The following is a 14672-nucleotide window of genomic DNA, read 5'->3' on the forward strand; positions in this document are numbered from 1 at the left end:
GGGGTTTGGATGGGAGCTGCAGTGAGTTCATTGCCTGCAACTGGGGGACGGGGCTGGGCTGGGCGGCAGGGAAGCACGGAGACGAGTGCGAAGCAGCGGGATATTCACGCCTCGCCGTCCTGGGAGGGTGCATTTTGGTCTCCCAGCAAGACACCCTTGACTCTTTTAGCATCAGAGGGGCTGATGAGGGGAGTGCTGGTTGCCAGACCACGTTCACATCCTTCCAGTTGTTCACAGGGATTGTTTTAGAGTTAAAGCAACAATTCTGAAAGACGGAGATGGGGGTGGTTCTCCCAGCTCTTTCAGCTCTGTCATCTGCTTGTGCATGGACATCACTTCAGTCGAGTCCCTTAGCCATGCTCTCTCTGGAGACCCGTTAACTCATTTGATTTCTCTTGGGCAGCAGGGCAATGGAGCTTTTCACAGCTTTTTGTTTTTCCTTTGTGACTTTGCATGTATTTGTAAGACGGGGAACATTTACCTAAATCTGGTGCACAGGAAAACTCAGCTAATTAATACTTGTGAAAATGTATTTTATGTATATACACACTTGAAAACTGCATGTCAACTTACCCGGCAAGGTGATTTCCCCTACAGGACCTCAGCAGAAAGCTCCTTAGTTGGTACAAGTCTGACATTTCTGATCTCTCTCTCTCCTGCCCTGTGCCCGCAGGTGGCTGGAGGTCCAGGTGGTGAACCTGACCTGCACCCAGCGCTGGGTCCAGTACCTCCAGCTGCTGCAGGAATCCATCTGGCCCGGAGGAGTTTTGCCAGCCGTGCCTAAACCAGCCAGGACAGAGGAGCAGAAGAAAGCAGCAGCAGAGCTGGCCCTGCAGAGCCTGATGGGGATCTTGCCTGGTAAGTGTGCACCAGAGATGGGTCAGGAGCCCCGGGTGAGGCTGGGGAACCCTCCAGTGCATCGGCATCTCTGGAAATATGTTTACCATGATGGGGTCTGCTTGTGCAGACCCCAACCTTTGGGGTTGGATGGTTTCCTGCAAGGAAAAGCAGCGATTTCCCAGTTCCAGGCGGTTTGCACAACCGCCTAGGGAACAGCACAGCTTAGAGAGCAAGGACATGTGTCCTGGTGATTCCCAGGTGCAGACTGCCACACGTTCCTTCGTCGTGCTGGTGGTGCTGTTCCTGCTGAGCCACTCCAAAAAGGAGGGGCTCAGGCCAGCCTGTGCCACGCTGTGCTCCTACCTGCTGCCAGAGGTAGCATTGCTGAAGAGTCGGGCAGCAATCGTTCTGGCTTCTTGCTCTAGAGATGACAGAGTGGCTTTTCCACTGGGCTGAAATCATGAATGCAGCTGCACTGTATTTCCCTCGTGAAGTTTGACATGGGGACCTTTGGCATTGAAGCAGCTGCTGCCTAATCCATGAGTGCAGCCTGAACTTTTAACTCCTTGCTGCAGTGTAAGGGGCCCTTAGTATCCTTTGGGAATGAAAAAGTGCTACCAGCATATGCTGTTCCAGGCTGAAGCACTTTCCTGGCAATCAGTTCCTGTCCGTGGATGTTTTTTCTCGTGGTGATATTGGGCACGAGATGCCTCAGGCTCAGAGCACCATCAAAAACTTTGATTTGGCACCCTCCAGGAGGAGACGGAGCCCATTTCACTACAGTGGAGACGTGCTGTTCCTAAAGCTTTGTCTCTGATGTTGACAGATGTGATCCAAGAAATCCTTGGAACCAGTAAATGTCGCATGAGCTGGAACCTGGTGCTGGAGTCCCTGGGCCATCCTGTTATCAACAGGTATGTTGATTAGTCTCCTTACCTCAGCAGCCTGTGCAGCGGGCCCAGTAAGCTATGCTCAGGGCTCTGCTGTGAGTTTCGTACTGCCAGCTTCTTGGCACAGTGCCTATCTGGCTAATCTTGCTCGACTCCGTATGCTATCAAAGGGAATCTGGGACGATTATCGCGAAGTTGTGTGTTTTAGGACCTCAGTCTAGCTGGAGGTTATTGAGTCAATCACATTAATTATGTTGTCAGGCTTGTTTAGGTTGTAGATGTCCTGGGAGGAAATAGGACCTGGTTTAATCCTGGTTTAATCCTGGTTTAGTCTGTTGTTTTCAGAAGAGCTTAGGGAGCCGCATGTATTTGTAGATGGTGTTTTTTCTGCGTACCTGTTGCTGTGCATTCGAAAAGTGATGTTTTTTGTGATTAACTGCAAAGAAGTGCATGTGCCACCTTGCTCCACGAGATGCGTTTGTGCTTCCTGTGCTGCTCATCAGCTCCAAACACTTGCTGGTTTGGGAGGGTGGGGGGAAACCGAACCATCCCTTGAAACCTTTCTTGTAGGGTATGAGATCTTTCGTCTGTCTCACGAAGGCAGGCAGAGTATTTCTTCCTTGCGTGAGGAAGGTACAAGCCTTCCTTTGGCTCCTGTGCGTCTGGAGCTGATCTCCCAGCTCCGCTGTGCCCTGACCAGGCTAAGATTTGTCTTCTCTCCATTTCAGGCACCTGGTTTTCTGCCTCTTGGACATTCTGCTGGAGTTCTTGGTTCTGAAGGGCTCCAGTAATGAGCTCGAGACCGCAGCTGTCGCGCCGTCTGACTCTAGTGGCCTGGAGAAAGCAGGCATTTCAGCGCATTAACGAGGGCTGGTGTAGCCAGCAGTGAAGGAGAGAAGAAGCCACAGGCATGGGATGATTTGATTTTCAGTGCTTACTGAACATGTCTGGGAGCTTCTTGTAAAGAATTTTTCCAGCCAGTGCTAAATGAGGCTGCTTCCAGGCTTCTCTGTTTTGACTGGGTGATGAATCAAGCCCGCTGTCAGTGGCTGAAGAGGTTTTTCTGCTGTGTAGTGTCTGTTCCATCGCTGACTTGGTGGAGAGTCTGAACTGAAGATGCCTGACTTCTGTGGAGCTGGATGTCCTGAGAAGTATGTGCAGGCTGCCCGCAGATGCTGTTTGGGTTTCATGTCTCGCCCCGTGTGTCTGAACAGCCCTAACATACACACAAAGGCAGGTGGCACACACGAGCTTTGCTTTTGGGGCTTCAAGCTCCACCTGGTGCTGGCATGTAGAGGCATGCTGGTGTCTTGTTGCTAGGTGTTTCTCCAGGACAGGTGAAGGGAGGGACCAAATGCTGTCCCTGCTGTGTTAAGCAGCCTGCCTCATGCCTGCACAGGGCCACCTGCTCTACCAGAAGGAAGACAAGGAGAGAGTGGAGCACTGGAGATGTGACAGGAGCCCTGAAGTCAGTCAGGAACCCATCCCCATTAGCCAAATAATTGGGCAGTGGGAAGCAGTGCAGAAATCAAAGCTGCTTAGGGACAAAGATAAGTCGGCTCCTGCTGCCACCCCTCCAACATGGTCTTGTTCTGGCATCTTTTGCTCCCTGAACAGTAGGAGGCAAGTAGGGTAGGCTGTGGTCCTGGAAAAGAGAACCATCCCCATGCTGAAGAGGAATGGTAGCTTAGCTGGACTTTAGGATTCCCATGTATTTTGCCTGCTGAGTTCAGTCCCAGAGACTCATCTGGAAGGCACAGAAGAAAGGGAGCTTGTCCATGTGTGACACATAGCAAGTAAACCCGCTCCCAAAGTGCTTGTCACAGCGAGCTCTTGGAGAGGAGCGAACACCTCTGAGCCCAGGAGGAGTGCTGGATGCATGTTCTGGGAATGCAGCTGGTAAGATGGCCCTGGGAGCACCACCTTAACTCGGACTGCTGTCTCACTATGCCTTGGTTTGCTATGCCTGCTGTTGCGAACAGCTGTGTGCAGACTGCTCCAAGAAGCTTGTCAGCTCAGGCTGTCCAGTGCCATCCAGCGCAGAAAGGCACGTCGGTCTGACAGCTGCCTTTCCGGGTCATCCGAGACTTGAGTGGTTTTGCAAGCTTACGTTGCCCAGCTGTCAGGCTCGTGACAGGGCAGATGGACAAGGAAAACACGCACCAACAGACAGACCTGTCTGTATTTCCCCAGGATGTGGATCACCAGACTGACCAGCGCTGGACTTCGCTAATCACGGGCATGCTGCTCCTGGTGCTCTCAGCAGATCAAAGCACTGAGAGGGGATGTTGCAAGAGAAAAGCTCGCAGGATCACAGCTCGTTCCCACATTCCAGTACCAAATGGTGCATTTCATGCAGCCTGTGTAGTTTCTTGGAGCTGGATACTCTGTGGCGTGTTTGGAGAACAGGTCGTGCAGCTCCAACACGCGTACTGCTGACAGCAGAGCCTCTGCTCTTCCCAGGGGCAGCTGCTTAACAGTGGACACTTCTCTGTGTGCTGCTGCATGCTTCTGTTGTGTGTGTGCCCGTGGTGTGTGGTAGATGCTGGGAAGGAATAGTTTGCTGCCAGGAAGTGTAATTTTAGGAAGTTCCAAGGGTACCCAAGACTAGGCAGAACCCAATGTAATGAAATAAAGCAGTTTTGCACAGCTTATCGGAGCCGTTTCTCAGCAATGACACTTTTGAGCTGGTAGACTTGCCTGCCTGCTTGGAAAAGGAGGGAGTTATGTAGCATAAGAGCAGATCAGACAACGTGCTGGAAGACGTTGCATATGGAATAATGGCCAAGCAGCAGGTCGGGAAGCAGGAATCCCCTGTACCCTTAAGCACAATGTCTACTTGGAGCACCCTCTTCACCCTCTCTTTCACTGCCAGGTTCTGATTCCCTTCTTTTTTTCCTACAACTTCCATTACTGTATCTCCTGCCTCGAGGAGGCAGTAGGAGAAGGAGCCATCAGCCGGGGATGGCTGATCTGTTGTGCGTGGTGGCTTTCCAGATGCTCGTGGTGTGCTTGCTTGCTCTTGCTTTTTCAGGAACTTTACAGCACCAAGGCTGCAGTGTGTCACTGAGTAGGGGTATCATTACGAGACTGCTGAGAAGGATCATTCAGAGATGGTTGCAAACTCCACACTGAGGACAAAGGTGTAGTACAATCCTTACAGACGCTGCATTTGTCCTCAGAAGGATGAGCTTAGGCTTCCCCTTTGCCAGGAAGCCCTGATATGCCTGCCTTTCACCCTGACCTCCGGCATTATGCAAGCAGCTCAATATTCATTCCTCCTGGTGGAAATAATTTGTGATTTCCTCTGGCAGGCTCCGAGGAGCATAGCTGGAGAGGTGGCACTTGGCTGGAATGCTGTGACAATGACCTGTGGCTGTACCAGACAACTCGGTGTGTGCATCCTCTGCACCTTTCGTGCAGGGGCCTCGAGCCCTGCGTTTTGCAAACTTGCTCACACGGTGAAGTAGCAGCATCTCTGCGTCACCTGGCAGTTGCTGGGGCACAGAGAGATGAAGCAAGTTTACTTGCTTCCACTTCAAGTCAGCAGCCGAGTCGGGAACAGACCGCAGGAGTTTGGATTGTGAGATCTGTGTTTTAATCTCCTGAACCCCCTTTCTTTTCTTAGAGCAAGGAAAACAGAAACCAGGAGTGCGAGAGCCCTTTCTCAGGCTCTCACTGGCCAGGCTTCAAGCTCCCATTCTCTCCTTCATAGATATTAGTCCGTTCTCACAGCCAAGATGAAACTGCCCAGGAACAGCATAGGAACAAGTAGCCCCTCTCTGTATCTCGTTGTTAAGCAATACAAAATCCAATAAAAAAATCCGCTTTTTTTTTTTTTTTTAACCTAATGACAGTTTTTTGTCTCGCTGTAGCTTTCAGATTAAATTGAGCACAACAGTGGCAAGGGCAAGCTTCTTTAATCAGGTGGGCTGGAAGTTTATTTTCTCTGGACTATGACTGGAAGTGCTGCTTTGGTAAAACAAACAAGGCCAGCAAAAACCTCTAACTCAATCTGTGTGTCAAGCTCCCACAGTTGTTCCAGCAAGCTCCCTTCTTCTGCACAGATCTGTGTAGAAGGCTTGAACCAGGGAGCTTCAAGGCATCACTGTAAGCTGAACAGTAGTTGTTGTGTTGAGCTAGAGCTTGATTTTTGGAAAAAAAAAAAAAAAAGGAAAAATATGCAACTGTGCACTGAATCCTTGTCACCTTCCCTGTATTCAAACCCCTGTATCAGCTATCTGTGGTCTGTACCGACGAGTGCTGGTCTGAGAACCTGTTATGTGGTTAATGGGGAGCAAACTGGTGCTCCAAGTACCTGTGACTTCTGCTCTGACTCTGTGTACAATAATACTTCATTTCAAAATGATTTCTGCATTTGGATTTAAAAATCACCTTTGTCAAGAGACTGGGCTTGGAAAGAAAAGGGCAAGCTGGGGAGAGGCAAGAGAGCCCATTTGGGAGAGGGAAGAGTTGGGGCAGGCATCTCCCTGAGTGTTTGTCACATCCTGAGATGCCTGGCCGGGGTGGCGGGGCTGGTGGCAGCGGGTCTGAGACAGTGGTTTGCCCTCCTGGCACGCGGTGGCATTAGTGAGGGTGGCTGTGACCACAACTGGGGGGGCTCCAGCTGGAGCACAGTCCTGGGACAGCTTGCAGAGCCCTGGCTTCTCAGATGTGGGAAAGACCAGTGTCCTAGGCAGCTTGGTCAGAAATGGGAACAAGTTTTCCTCCTCTGGTACCGACATCACTGCTTCTTTCTCCCTGACAAGCAAACTTCTTGATTTAGGCTTCCTGGTGAGTGTGAAACCAGAGGAACAGTGTGGAGATCTCATGGCCTTTCTCCTGGAAGAAAGTGAAAGACACCCCGATAAGCAAGGGGCCCTGCTGCTTGGGAAGTTCACCTTGGTACCAGTCGTGGAGGAGGAAATCTGGTAAGCTATAAGGAAATAGGGGTGAATGTCTGAAAGAAATTCCACATGGAAGTTGAAATATTACAGCAAAATAAAAATACTGGGAAGGAAGAAAAACCTGATACAATGAATGCTTGGGTCATGTATTATTCTAGATTAGCTCTGCCACAGAAAGATCCAGTAAACCCTATGAAAGCCATTACCTACAAGCTGGTGAACATTTGTACAGCATATGAAGCAGGGATCATAGCTGAAGCCAAGTTCCCCTGTATAATATCCACTCCAGGGTAGATTGGTCCCTTTCCAGTATCAACAGCCAGCAGATTAAGCATTTATCTCTGCAGAACAGTGGGTAATTGATACCAGATCGAACTAGGAGCTATGCTCTGCAGAGCTTGCTTGTGACTATTTGTGACCAAGCGTGGCTGTAGTGCCTGCAGGTGACTTGTGGGGACTGGGATGTGCTTTTTTCTGTGCCAAATGGTGCAGGCATTGCCTCGGCGCTGTGTGCCCTGTAGCAGAGCATCGGTAGCTTCAGGGCTTTGTGCTGGGATAGCATCAGCCTTCCCAGACACGGCTCAGGGTGAGGTCTCCTGTCGTGGCCACAGGCAGTAGGCATCAGGGTGAGAACCCATCAGGAGAGCTTTTATTCCAGCCAGACGTTGGAAGAATGGAATCAGGATGCTGTGATTTGCCATCTTCTGCATTTAAATGTAAAATCCAGGCTTTGGCACATCTGACTTCTTGAAATATATTAATACCATTATCCTGGCTGCAGTCCAGTTCAGGTGATTATATTCTTCCTACCTTAATGCCACTCCAGCCCCCTGTCTCCACTGGATATGCAATGCTCTAATTCCTGTCTGGAGCTTGCTTATTATATTACAAAGTCTTTCCCCCTCTCCTCCCAAGTACAATTTGTGTACAGCAGGCTCGCCCTGCTATGCTGAGCTGCTAAAATAGTTGAGAGGACCTGCATAGACATTTAACTGTGCCTGGTGTTGTCCTGGAGCATCTCCCTGGTGCTTGAGCCTGCTGAGCAGAGAAGGTAGACAGCATAAATGATCAGAGCAAGTGTTACAGTCCTGTTTAGCACAGTGGACAGTTAGAAACCCCCCTCTTCCTTCTCAGAGGGCCTTTGGCTGGTGTATGTGTTAATGGAGGAAACATTAACGTTGTGGGGTTCTTCTACCTTCCTGTCTTGCCAGGTCTTCAAAGTTGTTGAAGGCTCGAGTATGTCCTTACATACAGGCAGGGAGGAGACCTCCTGTCTTTGAGGAGCACAGTGTTAGTGTCCCAATATGAATGTGCCCAAACATCCCTGCTAATCTAGTGGGGCAGTTCAGCCTCGATTTGTGCTCAGCATCCAGCCCCAAGAAACCCTGTTTCCTGCAATACATGAGCAATACTAAAAGCTGGCTTTAAGTACCTCGTTTCCCTTTTGGAGCTGCTTGCTTGTCCATGTTGGTGGCTCGCTGGCCTTTACATTTCCTGCAAAGGATGCATTGGGGTGGTTTTTCCCTCTGAAAGGTATTTAAAGTTGCCTTCTTTCCTTACCCTTTCAATTACACTCTCTTCATCTCCTGGCCTCGCTGAGCGCCTGAAAAGGTTGCTCAAGCAGTACTTGAGGAGAGCATCCCACAATGTGCCCTACTTCCTTCCTGTTCCCAGGCCTCTTTGCTCTTCCGTGGCCCCCGAGGACAAGGGGGGCTTGAGGGACGTTCTGCAGAAGGGACAGCAGGGGTGAGGATCAAAGACCATAAAGCACTGTTTAAATACATAATGCCCACCGCTCCTCTCAAGTGTCGCATCTGGCAGAGCCTCATTAACCTTCTGTTTCCCCCTCCTACTCCTTTGCCCCTGAAAATCAACAAAGCCAAACATAACAAGTTGCCTTGATTGAAGAAGGATGAAGTGTGTGTGCTTAGTGTGAAAAAGCAAAAGCAAAGCCATTGGCTAAAGCCCCTTTTCCATGCAGGCCACTTCACATTTATTACGCTAGAAGACGGAGCTCTTTAAATCCCGATGCTCTTTATAGTTGAGCTCTTTAACTTTCTCCTTTCCTCCCCTTGCAGCCTTCATTCTCCCCTTGTTCGGCTCCTTCCGCTCTGCTCCTTTCTTTTTTGTCCTGTGAGAACGAGTCTTTTAATCCCCTTGTAGCGCAGATTAAAGCTATTATAGCCTCCCCAACCTGACATTTTCTCAGAGAGGCTCACAGCCAGATCTTTATGAGTGCTCTCTGTCTGTCTGCTGCTGCCTTTCTTCTCGGCACACTAAACCCCTGTTCCTGACCTTTCCCTGAAGAAGGAAGGGCTGTGGCGTGCAATCCCGTGTAGGCAGAGGCTGGGCTCAGCGGGGCTCGGTGGGCAGGAAATTAAGACCCATGGAAATTAACAAGTAAATAAGGAGAGAAAGAAAAGACGATGGGAATTAAGAGACAGAAGCAAAGCAAAAGTCGCTCTGTTTGGAAACTGAATGCAGAGCCTGGGCCTGAATTTTGCACATAGTCTTTACAAGGAGGCAAGACATAAACCTGGGACTTGGTTTTTAGTAGCAGACTGGGGGTACCTGAAGCCTAACTTACTGCCTGACTTCACGCTTTGCTTTTGACCCAGGAACAGTGGGTGCAGGCAGCTAGAAGTACACGGGCGGATGTTGGGTGTGTGAGCTGAGGGGCAGGAATGGCCTCCAGTACAATGGGGCCCTGTCCATGATAGGGGTTTCTTAGTGTTTGTCATCGAAGGACTGTACATCAGCTCTGGGACTGCAGAGTGGGGCAGTGTGCTGCTCCTTGTCTTGTACACATCATAAAAACACGAAGGATCGGGGTAGCTCGCCTAAAAGTGCATGTGCTAATGGCAGAAGCATCTTTCCGTTGGAGTTTTCTGTCTCTCATCATCAGTCCTGCCCCGAGAGGTGTCCTGCAGATGTCCCAGAGTTCTTGGCTAAGCACCAGGGAGGAAGAAAAACTCAGCTAAAGGTCTATTCCCCAGGGAATGGTGCAGAATTACCCTCACACATTCCCTCTTTCAAGTTTGTGTCTAGTATGCGAGGATGCGTGAGCGAGTAGGAGAGGTGTCTGCTGTTCATACAGGGCGGAGGAGGCACTTTGGTTTCTTCTTCTCTCCAACCTCCTGCATCGATTCAGCCTGGTTGTTCTGAGCCAGGGCATCACTTCCATGTAAAATGGGGCTGGGCGCCTAACCCGGAGCTGTGCAGCCGTCCTAATGCGGTGTGTGAAGGACTGCAGAGCTCGTGGTGCCGTGCTAACCCATTCAGGGAGCTTGAACCGATGAAAATCGTGCAATACCTACGTGAGAGAGCACGAAAAGCCAACTTTCAGTTCTGCAAGGTTTTACGTGCGTCCATTTGTACGTGGGGTTTCTTATCTCCCTTGTAAAAGGAGGAACAGAGAATTTGCTTGTCGTTATAAGCAACTTGAGAGCGCAGCCTGCACAAGCCATGTGCGGGGTTGGAAGACGTTTAAAGGGTTGATTCAGCACCTCCAGATTTTGCTGAGGCAGGTGGTGACCACACAGAGGAAGGTTTCCCAGGCTGCTGCCCGCAGCACGGCTGGCTCAGGCCGTTTGTGCTCTCCCGTTGCGCACCGCCGCGGCCGCGGGGGCTTCGGGGGGAAGCAGCAAAATTGCTTCCCAAGCAAGAATAAAAGAAGTGCAACTGTCCCCTTTTTGGGAACTCGTTTCGGGGCAAAAGTTCCCCCGGCAGCCCAGCTTGCCGATAATGAAATCGAAACGGGAGCTGGCCCCCGGAGGGGCCGTACGTGTGAACCACTGCCATGTCGAATCCCTGTGAATCCCCCCGGCTCCTCCGCGAGGGAAGCCCGAGCCCTGTAATTACAGCTTTTCTCTTTGTGTGGGCCGTCCCCCCCCCCCCCTCCCTCCCAATAAGAGGATATTTGTAATGAAAATCGCCGGGCAGAAGCGGGGAACAAAAGCGGGGAGATGCGAGGCGCTGGGCTCCCACCTCCGGCCGGCCTGCTGGCCGCGCGGTGGGCACGGGGAGCCTCTCATTAACCTTCATCTGCAGAAAGGGGCCGGAGCCCCGGCGTGCCCCGTTTCATAGCTACAGCAGCTCGCTCCCAGGCGTGCGGCCTTGGGAAGGAAGGGGCAATCTCCCCAGCAACCGCCCCGGCCGGGGCCCTAATGCGTTTTGCGCCGTGCCGGCTAATCTGGGGTAGAAATGTCACCGCGGTCCGGCCCCAGGCTGGCAGCTCCCAGCCACGGCCTGCTCGTAAGCACATATCCAGCTTCAACCTTCTGGTTGCTGGGGTGAAAGGGCCTCTTCATCTCCGCGGGGAGAGGCAGATGAATCCCGGGCTCGAACAAGGGACCTGCTTTTTTTCCCCCCCCACCCCAGACGCTCCCCCCTCCGGTTCAAGAGCCCTTTATTATGTCTTTTAATTCTCAGCTGCGAGTGGGAGGGAGCAATAAGATGGGAGAATTGGGGGGGGGGGGGGGGGGAAGCCCCTCTCAGTGGGGAAAGGCCTCAGCCACCGGTGTGTGAAAAGAGAAGGCAGCGTGGGGATTAGAGATGGCAGCTTCATGGGAAGGACTTGGTATTTAGCAGCCCCGCTCGGTTCCTGTGAGGCGGTGGCGGGCACAGCACCGCCAGAGGCCTGTCCCAAAGGACCGGAGGAGCGATGCCTTTCCTGGGTGCCTCGGGAGCTGTTGCTGTGTAGGACGGTGAGGAAGAGCCACGTGAGCTGAGCTTGTGTTACTTAAGATCAGGTTACCAGGCTGGTGGCTCATCCTTCCCACGTCTGACTGGCACAGGATGCTCCCGACGCCCCGAACCGAGCAGGGCTTTCTTCCCCAGTTGTTATTACCCAGGCTGTGCCCTCTTCTTGACGGCTGGTGGTGCTTGTAACTCGTTTCTTGCAGCCACAGACGCTGAAAATGCTGCTGGATGCTGTCTACAACATATTCTCTAGTTTGCCCGTGTTTACAGCCGCTGGGGAAGCTGAGGCCTTTCAAAGCTCTGTAATTTCCTCATCTCGACAGATGCTCTGATGCTATCTTCTGCGAGAAGTCAGGGCCGTTCGAGGAATTCGTTTGTGCAATGGGAGCCTGCTCCTGCGTCGGTAGGGATCTTGTCAACATTTTTGTCTGATTAGGCCAATAAAAATTCTTGGATTCTTCCCTCCTCTCCAGCGTGCATGTCCTGCAACCAGCAGCCCAAACAGCACGCTGTTTCTCACCCACATCGCCTCCTCTGCCCCTCTGGATGTGGCCTGGGGAGAGGAAATCGCTCCTCTAGGAAAAGAGCTGTCGGAACAACTGAATAGTTCTGACAGGACGGAGATTGCTTCTTGTTGCTCCTTTTGTAACGGGTGATAAAGACTAAGTGACCTGAGCTTTCCCATCATGTCTGACTTGTAAAGAGCCTTCCCGGCATTGTGCTTCATCGCCAACCAAAAGGCAACGTGCCCTTATTGAACCAGGACTGCTCCGGGCTCCCTGCCGTCCATCGAGCTGTGTTAAGCTTTTGTTTTGCTTTTCTTCGAGCAAGTGCATTCTAACAGAGCAGCATATGGCTGTCGTTTTCAGCACGCTTCAGCACAAAGACATCCTTGCACGTTTTGAGAGCTTTATCGCAGATTCACGTGCATGTCAAAAGCAACCCCAATGGCCGGGCTGAACTCCCCCTATCCCTCGAGGCAGGCACCTGAAATTGGGCAATGTTCCTGCCGCCACCTGCGTGGAGAAGCAGGATGCCTGCCCGTCAGTTGGCTCTCCTGTCCTGAGGAAAACAGCATCCGGGGTATAAATAGGCACGATGCACTGTGAGCCTTTTTAGGGGCAGTTCTTGACCCAATATGCTCCTCCGTCAAAAATAACCTGTCTCACCCCGTTCGGCAAGGTTCACCTGTAGCCCAAACACTGCATTAGAACAGCGTGTATTCAAGTGCATCACTCATCGAGGGCTTGAAAATAAACACCAGCGATGCCTCTTTTTGATCGCATTCCTTTCCACGACAGGCTGATGATTTCCAAGCCAAGAATGTCACTAACCTCTCATATTTCTCTTGGTCATTTCTGTCCCGAAACCGGAATGCAGCCGCAGGCAAGACGGGGCTGAGCGCCCTCGCGTCACGGATCCAGATTTAAGAGACATTATCTCATCGATAGCGAACAACAAGGCTGGCACGCTGTCAGGCGCGATATTCCCTGGAAAGTTCAGCCTGCGTGGTGAGGGACGGAAAGGCAGGCTGAACTCGCAGCGCTGAGCTCGCGCTACTCGAGTGTGGTGAGATGCTGGCGGGCGGCCCCGGCAAAATGTCTCCACCGAGGCGGAGAGCTGCGGAGGGCCCCGTGCTCGTGGGAGATGGAGGATGGCTGGCGGGGAGCGAAGAAGTTGGGTTGTGTGGAGGGAAGAAGGGGAACGGGGCTGAAAACTGTTCTTTACTGTGGCTTGGGAGAAGAATTAGGCAATGGGAGAGGAACTGAGGTCAGGTACGCTGAAGCATCCAGGTGTAAGGTTGGCACGAGAGGACTGCTTCTGTTGCCTTTCTTGGGTGGCAAGGATGGAGCCAAAGCTACAACTAAAGCTACTAACAGCCTCCAAAAAGTTCCTTACACTTGTTCTGCAGATCATCTTGTCCTTAAGAAAAAGTTCAGCTTTTGCTGCTTGGCGGCAGCTGTGTTTAGCTTGGAGTGTGGCACCAGCACCGGCAGATAAGATGGCACTAGGAGGTTTTGCAATCCGTCAGCCCTCTGGATTGTTCCGGGGAACAACTTCAGAAGGACCCGATTTCATCACCACATGAATTCAGAAAGCAGTTGCAGCAGGGGAATAAATTGCTGGGGAAGGAGCAGGGACAAATCCCCCCCAGCCCTGCGCTGAATCGGTTAAAAGTGCCAGCTTCCAAACCGCAAGTGCTGAAAGCCTTGCAGCCACTATCAGCATTGCGACAGCGTGCTTGCAGTGAGCATCCTCCTGAACCAGCCTAAAACCGCCACAGAAGCTGGCATTTTAGGTTAAACTGCCTGTAGGGTTGTCACTGGCAGGCCCCAGCACCGCAGCAGCAAGTCGCGGATGGCGACACCTCCCTTTGAACACCTCTTGAAGGACCGCAGCCCTTCAGCTGGGTCTTCTGTAATGAATTTAGCAAAACCAGGTAGTTCTTGAAGTGATGTACCGGGGGCTTCTGCATGCTCTGTGGCAGCAGGTCTGAGCTCCCAAATCCAGATTTGCCTGCCTAGAGGACAAACCCTTGCCTGCGCGATGCCCTGGCGGGGACCCCGGGTGCTGTGGATGGAGTTGGGGTGCCCAAGGAGCGAGCAGGCGGTGCCCAGGAGCTGTTTCTCCGAAATGCAACTGGGATGCGTTGGGTGGGGAAGCTGCAGGGGCTGGTTTCGCTCAGACCTCCTGAAAACCCTCGTCCCCATCCCTCCTCCTGCCTCCTCGCTGCAGAAGCCGCAAGAGGGAGCTTTGGGGCCGTCCCTTCCATTTTTCGCCGAGCCAGGCAGAGGCACGGGGTGGTGCTGTTGTCTCAGCCATCGCAGAGCCTCCGAGGGACAGGGGACAGCCCCTGGGACCAGGGGGACACCGGTGAGCCCCGCCGTGCCACCACACCGCCCAGCAAGCTGGAGCCCTGCGCAGGACGGGGTCCAGCTCCCTGGTGATTTTAACTCTCCCTAAATTGAACCCGTTTCCAGTCCTGCTTCAGGGCGAACCCAGGGCTCTGGGAAGCTTTTCCCAGGAAAACTGGACAAGGCGTGTGCCTGCAAACACGATGTCACGTCCAGATGTGCCCTTCTCCGTGTCCCAGGATAATGTCCTGCCCACGGGGCTGAGGGGTCTGCGTTTCTGAGGGTTATGGGGTTTATTAGAGGCAAAATGTTGTCTTGGGGCTCCGTTTTCCGCAGAGATATCAGCCTCGTGATGAGACGTCTTGGGGTGGGGAGATGGGAAAAAGAAAATAAAGGGGTGGGGGTGTCCCCGTCCCGGGGGCGCCAGCTCAGCCAGGTGATGGGAACGCTCTGGCTCGCGCCTCTCAAGCGGAAAGCTC

At 52.2% G+C, this 14672-nt stretch overlaps 1 protein-coding gene across 14 annotated transcripts in view; it reads left to right on the forward strand.

Annotated features, from left to right (window-relative positions):
* Window positions 1-14672, forward strand: part of SNX19 (sorting nexin 19) — a 111490-nt gene that overhangs the window by 20552 nt on the left and 76266 nt on the right. For 10 of the 14 annotated variants that reach the window (XR_013942076.1, XR_013942077.1, XM_080567934.1 and 7 more), the window contains exons 9-10: window positions 674-858; window positions 1667-1754. Coding sequence is in view for 10 of the 14 variants with exons in the window: in XM_080567934.1 (XP_080424060.1) it covers window positions 674-858; window positions 1667-1754 (273 nt within the window). In the remaining 4 variants the exon portion in view is untranslated. Of the gene's footprint in view, window positions 1-673; window positions 859-1666; window positions 1755-2458; window positions 6098-6516; window positions 10491-14672 lie in introns of those variants that run through there. The other 4 variants (XR_013942078.1, XM_080567930.1, XM_080567928.1 and 1 more) reach the window with 4 other exon arrangements.

The sequence above is a fragment of the Anser brachyrhynchus genome, assembly GCF_964034855.1.
Source record: "Anser brachyrhynchus genome assembly, chromosome: 25".
Taxonomy (NCBI): Eukaryota; Metazoa; Chordata; class Aves; order Anseriformes; family Anatidae; genus Anser; species Anser brachyrhynchus.